General features: G+C 42.5%; 1 protein-coding gene across 1 annotated transcript in view; it reads right to left on the reverse strand.

Moving 5' to 3' along the window:
* ANKFN1 (ankyrin-repeat and fibronectin type III domain containing 1) overlaps positions 1-7467 on the reverse strand; it is a 275609-nt gene that overhangs the window by 155103 nt on the left and 113039 nt on the right. Inside the window, exon 4 of the mRNA XM_010852951.1 lies at positions 2580-2714. Coding sequence (XP_010851253.1) covers positions 2580-2714 — 135 coding nt within the window. The remainder of the gene's footprint in view (positions 1-2579; positions 2715-7467) is intronic.

A 7467-nucleotide genomic window follows, 5' to 3' on the forward strand; every position in this document is an offset into this window, starting at 1 on the left:
TATTTTGGCCACCCTATGTGAAGAGTTGACTCATTGGAAAAGACCCTGATGGTGGGAGGGATTGGGGGCAGGAGGAGAAGGGGATGACAGAGGATGAGATGGCTGGATGGCATCACTGACTCGATGGACATGAGTTTGAATAAACTCTGAGAGTTGGTGACGGACAGGGAGGCCTGGCGTGCTGCGATTCATGGTGTCACAAAGAGTTGGACACGACTGAGCGACTGAACTGAATTGAACTGAACTGAAGAAATATCTGTGTTTCATAAAGGACAGCAATGCTTAACTGAATCCCAGATAAAATAATTTCATTTATTTTAGTCCTGGAGATGGATTTTTTTTTTTTTTCCGAGAAGATGAACCTTCTAGAACACCTCAAATCAAAATACATTTGCAGCTGCTAATTCCATGTACGTAGGTACAGGGGTAATTTGAACATCTTAAAGTTGTCATAAATTCATTACATGGAGTTCTTTCATCCTTGAATTAACTCTCCCGAAGTAGTCACATGTTTGTTTATTTCAAACATTTAAGACCTTCAGTATCTTGTTATCCAAGTATAGAAAATCAGTTATTACTATGCAATATAATGAAAAAATTATTTACATGACCAATTTATTTGAATTTTAAGTTTTTAAAAAATGCCATTTTTCATCTCTATGCTCCCCTTCCAATGCTCTAAGTGTAATCTCTGTTAGATGAGGGAGGGGGCATGCATCTCCTCATCCCCACGTAAACTCTCATCTGTAGGATTTTGGTACACAGGCTCTGGATTAAAGCGCATTAATGGTGATCTTGATTGCCTATTGCATCCTTTAACAAGAAAGATTTAAGTAGTAACTCATAGATACATTAATTGACCCTAGTGTGTCTTCTTTGAAACAACTAGGAATGGAAAGAGTGGAGGAATAGAGATTCAGGGAGAGTAAATGAATTCTCGAAGACACACACTTCACTGGGGAAATAACCAAAAGGGACTGGCTTTCCTGACATCTCTAGCCACTAAACAATGCTGTCTCCCTCCTGTTAGGATGCCATCATTTGCTGAAACAGCCAAATCATGCAGGAGAATGACCCTGTTCTTATGACTGAGTAGCCTGGGGATACTTTCTACTAGGCAAAAGGCCACCCATCTCTCAGATTTCTTAACTTTGCTTTGTATTTAGAGAAACATGCTGTTCACTGTTCCAACATCATCCATCCTTGTCAGCACTCAAGGCCACAGCTTCATCTGAACAGCCAGTGATATACTGCAGAGAGAATGCACCAAAGACAACAAACTCTGTATGACATTTATGTAGACTCTGAGTCCACCAGAAATGGATTGATGATGCCATAAAGTCTTGCAGTAGCCAGGCAAACAAAAGACTAAGGAGAGATAGTGGTGGTGGTGATGGTAGGAAAAACAATAATTTTCTCCATTCACTTTCCCCCTCTGCAGAAATTCGTTTATGTCTTATTTAGAACATGAGAAAATTAAATGAGTACAGGGATTTTGGAGGCCCAGCACAGAAGCAAACTCAGTCTTGTCAGTGGTACTTCCAGCCGCCTTGGCTGGGCCAACAACCAGCATGGGTAACAGGGCACTCAAAATATTCCACTTTCAAACTTAAGACTTCCTTCCAACTGTATACATTCATGGAATAAAAGACTTAAGAAACATGGGTGTAGAAGTGGCAGTGATCAGGCAAGGGTTTGCATGCATGTTCACTGTGTCCCCTTGGCAGGTGTCCTCAACGTCCAATCATGATGTTATTTATGATCATGCCAACCCAGGATGGACAGAATGCTAACATTCTGCTCTGGATGTCCAGCCTGCGCACTGGATTAAAGACAGCAATGTGCCTAGATTTGTATTCAGGATTATCAGCGTGATGGGATCCATCTTTTCCTGATCCCACAGGTATTTTGTAGGTACTCAGGAACCCCAGTCGGAGAACGCAGTGGCACCCCACTCCAGTACTCTCGCCTGGAACATCCCATGGATGGAGGAGCCTGGAAGGCTGCAGTCCATGGGGTCGCTGAGGGTCAGGCACGACTGAGCGACTTCACTTTCACTTTTCACTTTCCTGCATTGGAGAAGGAAATGGCAACCCACTCCAGTGTTCTTGCCTGGAGAATCCCAGGGACAGGGGAGCCTGGTGGGCTGCCGTCTATGGGGTCACACAGAGTCGGACACGACTGAAGCGACTTAGCAGCAGCAGGAGCAGCAGCAAGAACCCCAGTGGAAAATGATCTCACACAACAAAAGAACAGCATATTTTTCGTAGCTAATGCTAATCAGTTATGCAAGCACAAAATATCCTTAAGCTTGCTACAAACAAAATGCCCAGTTATCAGAAATGGGGCTTCCCTATCCCCATTTTTACCTATTCACATAAACATGCATGCGTTATTGCAGAACCACTGTGTACGGCCTGTGTGTAATCTTCATGGGCTGCCTGCAGCTAACTTTGGAAGATGCAAATTTTTTTTTTACATCATTTAAACCATAGCAACACGTACATATTTTAAAAATAATCAGTAACTAAAAAAGCCTCACATTCACATGAAGAAAGACAACAATAAATTGGACTTACCAGTTTAGGTTGTTTGAGGCAGCAGAGGAGCAAGTTGCTGGTAATTGTCCAGTGCTTTCATTCAATAAATCACATTGGCTCTGCTTTCTCCTGTGGCTCAGCCTCTGCGCAAAGCAAGCAAACCTCCTTCCTATTCTGTGTAAAGAGTGAAATGCAAGGAGGATCACTACAGGCAAGAGCCGAAGTCATGATCACTAAGGTATCTCAAGGCAAAATAAAAGAGCCAGTGATGTACAGAGAGAGGATGGGGGAAGGAAACAGCTTGGCTCAGAATCTAGGTGTATTCTCAGGACTGCAGCCCCGGGAGGGATTGATTTCTCAAGCCCTTGTGCACGTAGTGAAAGGGTACTATGACTCCTGTGCACCTTTAGCCTATTGTAACTGTGAGGTCCATTAGGAATGGCCCACGGGGAAAATAAGCTTCATGGCAAACGAGACTGAATCGGAAAAGATTGTTACTCAAGGATGAGCAAAGGGGCGATGAGGCAGCCAGTTAGCTTTGCCCTGTACGAACTGCAGGGGAAGAAATGTCGCCTGGCATCCTGGAGCCCTTCCAGCAGTCTGTGACTGCAAATGGTCCACAGCCTCCTGGGGCCAGATACCCTCTTACGCCCACAGCTGCTTGGGACCAGAAGCCACAGGTGGCAGCCGTATCCTCTCACCTCGTGGCACATGAGCAATCCTTCTCCTAGTAGGAACAAGGGGCATCTTTAGAAAGGTCCCAATCCCCCTGGGGCTGCTAAACCAATGCCAGTTTTTGTCTGAGCTGGGTCTGAGAAAGTAATCAACAGACTTGGGACTTAGGACACCTAAAGTCTCAGTTTTTAGGAGGAAGATTCCAGTGCTTTCATTACAGACACATCTGGATGCACCTGGCTCCCTTCACGGGGTTATGCGTTATGCGACGAGTAAGACATACAGAATGGATTTCCTAGAAAGCCACTTATGCAGGCATTTTTCATATTTCTCTCTGAAATAAAATGGCAAATGACCTCCACAGGCTGCTTATTATGTTTAGGGAGGCATTGTTGATTGAGAGCACATGTGAATATGCACACACACTCACACATATACACACATAGATACACACACACACGTCCCTAGCAACAGCACTGAAAATCTTTATAAAGCTCTATTCAGATTCTGTTTCTGCCAAATGAAAGCTTAGCTTCTGTAATGACTTTAGAAATAATTTTGGACCCTTTTCCTAGGCACTGACACTGGCCTGTGATTTATACCTGGAGCTCAATTAACTCCCCTATTTCGAATGTGCCTTTGTAACAAACCAGGAGAAAGTCTCTTGGTTATAAGCAAGAGGGTGGAGTGTTAATATATGTCCTGGTTATCAATTAGAATCCTGGGAGTGGCATCTTGTATTCTTGAAAGTCTTCCCGCTTTATAGAGACCGCACCTCATCCTGGCAGCTTAGTCATCCCCAACAAGTAGTTGTTCTGGGGCTGAGATCCGAGATAAGGCTCAGTGACATAAAACCTGGGTGTCCAAAGGAGGAGTTTAGTTTGGCTTTGCACAATTGTACTTTTTTCTCATTTGAAAGGGAAAGTTTCTCTCTGGATTTCTTTCTCTTTTTCTCTTCTTGAACTTATTTGTCCATGGAGGCATTGATAGAAATAATCTAGTTTGGGAATATGCATGCCCTTGAGGTTGAGAAGGCTAATTTTTTCATCAAGGATTAAAAAAGAGTCAGGCTACCCTCTCACAGCTTAAACCTAAGTGATTGCCAGGTAAAACTTTACCCTTATCTCTAGGAAGGCTTTGATTTTTGATGCAGATTGACTTAAATTCCATCTGCTGGGGTAAACCAGGTGACTCTCAGTAATTCTCCTGAGGTTAGGGGCTGCCTCCCAGGGGTCATTAGTTCAATCTGCTATGCAAAACTAAGTGGGTGATGCCTCCTATACTAGTGCTGCTGCTTTTTGGAGCAAACACTTGAGACTGAGTCTATTGAAAAGGAGAACCATTCGTCCATTCATTTCTTAATCCACTCTTCAACAGACATTTATTATTACTTAGTAGGCTAGATGCACTATGCCAAATATGTAATGTTATGAAAAAATTATCAATAAATAATAACCCCCATCATACTTTCACAAAATTCTCCCTAGTCTGGCTCTGACTGTCCCTCTAGCCTAATTTCTCGTTACCTTCCTACTTGCCCTTCATGCTGTAACTTTTTTGAATATCTTTCAAGTCCTTGGACATGCAATGCTGTCTCTTAACTCCAGAATTCTGCATATTGATTTTCTTCTGTCTGAATGCTCAGTCCCTTTTGTCTGGCTAACTAATGTATGGTTTGAGTCTCAATTCAAACGTCATCTCTCAGGGATAGTTTTCTAGTCCCTGAGCTTTTAGGGTTCCTACTCTGTAGTCCTATAGCACTTTATACCCTCCCATCATTATATCCATCACAATTTTTTTTTTTTTTTTTGCATTTTGTTTGACATCAATCATTCCCATTTACTGTAAGAGTTTAAATACAAAGTCTTTTATTCACTGCTCCATCGCGAGTGTCTTGCAGAGTTCCTGGCCTATAGAAGGTGTTCAAAAAATACTTAGAGAGTGTTTTGTTGAAGCACTTAGCATGTATTTATTGAATGATGAATAAGCCATCTCAAAGAATAACAGGGGTCTCAGAACTGAAAGGAACCCTAAAGTTCACTTAGTATGTGTAATTTTTCTTGCCAAGTGGCCATCATTGAATGCTTGTCTTTTCTGACTATTCCGTCTCCATTAGTCCAATCACACATTTACTTTGTCCCATACCACCCCCAGCACTTTCACAGCATGTTCTTGCTTTTTGTTCTCCAGCTGTTTCCGGGAGTTTGTCTCATCCCTACAAACTGGTATTCTCCATAACACCTAACAAAAGCCTGCAATTATTTGATGCTGATTCATTTAACAACAAACATCTGAACAGAGAGTTAAGTGATCATAGTCCCTCTTTGGGAAGGTTACTCTGGTACTGGGGGGAAGGATGGGTTGGACCAGTCAGACCTAATAATGACCAGAGCCCAGAGATAGCATTTTTTGTTGTTGTTTTTTTTTTTTTGAATCCCATAATGATTTTATTTTCTAAATATTCTGTTTCATACTCTATTCAATAGTCTCTTCCTTGTAGGTGTTGTACATGTGCCTCCATGTATACAGATCAGCACATTCAATTAATTAACAAACATGAGTTCCTTTCTAACTCTGCCTGCTCTTTGATTTTCTTTCTTTCTTTCTTCTTTTTTTTTTTTAAAGCAGCCTTGCTCTTTCTTGGGCTTCTTGCCACTTGCCCTGGTGGCTCAGCTGGTAGAGAATCTGTCTGCAATGTGGAAGACCTGGGTTCAATCCCTGGGTTGGGAAGATCCCCTGGAGGAGGGCATGGCTACCCACTCCAGTATTCTGGCCTGGAGAACTCCATGGACTGTATAGTCCATAGGGTCACAAAGATCTGGACACGACCGAGTGACTTTCACGTACTCTTTCTTTTCCTCTCCCTCTCCTCCATCGCCCCACCCTCCATATCATAAAATCAGAGTTCTCATTTGGAACACTGAGAATGTTTGGTCCATACTCAGCACTTCCCCTCCACCCAGTTCCACCCCCACAGTTAGTTCACTTGCTTAGGTCATTCATGAGTGTGTCTCACTGATTAAAGCTCCTTTGAAGACAAGGATTGCATTTTACTTATTTAAAAAAATGTTTCCCTCCAGCCCTTACCCTGCCTGGCCCAGTGTCTTATAGATAGTAAATGCTCAATAAATATTTTTTTTCAATAAATATTAAGAAAGAAAAGTGTTTATTATGTGCAAAGATTTGGATGGAACATTATGGTGAGGAGGGCTACCAAGATGAATGAGATACCTTTTGAAAGATAGGAGAGATCTATTTAGTGAGGGAGATGTGACTTATAATACAGGGCAGAATTAAATACATGTCGTAAAAGTATGAGCAATGTGCTAAGGGAACAGAACAATTATTACTTCCTTCTGGGATACATAGGGAAGATTTACAGAGAAGGTTGCATTAAACTGGATCTGGAGGAATGAAAACCTCCAGACATTGGAAAGAAGAGAAAGGAATGGAGACAATGCACAGAATTCCTGGAATATTTGAGGATTGACAAGTAGTCCAGTTGGGCTGGGTAAGTGGTAATGGGAGGACCTAATGGAATTTAAGTTTCAAAAGTAGGCAGGGGCTAAAGACTGTGTTAAAGAGTTTGGACTTTAGGTACAGTTGACAGAGATTTGAGCAGGAGAATATCAGTGCAGTTGACTAAAGATCCTTCTGGTCTAGCCATCATGGGCCATGAACTAAAGTGGTAAGAATCTGTAAGCAGGAAGACATTGCTGTTGAGGGTCTGTGAGTGTACAAATTAGGAGATGAACACGGGACATTCTTTGGAGGTAGAGCTTATAGAATTTGTCAGTGGTACAGGTGGAGGAAGTGAGATGGTGAAAGAAGTTGAGTTTTAACTTGCATGATGGCAGATCATGATGGCATTACTCAATCCCAGTAATCAAACATAGAAATAACTTAGGCATTCATGTAATGTTCTGAGCACCTTTTGAAGACAGAGAAGAGAGCAGGAGACCAAGTCCTTGGAGTCAGATGAATGTGCCTAGGTGGCTTTGAAGAAGCCATTCAGCCACAGATAAAGTTGCAGGCACTAGTGGTAAAGAACCCGCATGCCAATGCAGGAGACATAAGAGACATGGGTTCGATCCTTGGGTCAGCATGGCAACCCACTCAAGTATTCTTGCCTGGAGAATCCCATGAACAGAGGAGACTTGCGGGATACAGTCCACAGGGTCACGAAGAGTCAGCAACAACAGAAGTGACTTAGCACACATGCCTGCAAAGATCCAGGGCCATTTGCAAGGAG

The sequence above is a fragment of the Bison bison genome, unplaced genomic scaffold, assembly GCF_000754665.1.
Source record: "Bison bison bison isolate TAMUID 2011002044 unplaced genomic scaffold, Bison_UMD1.0 scf7180017864317, whole genome shotgun sequence".
In the NCBI taxonomy this organism is placed as follows: Eukaryota; Metazoa; Chordata; class Mammalia; order Artiodactyla; family Bovidae; genus Bison; species Bison bison.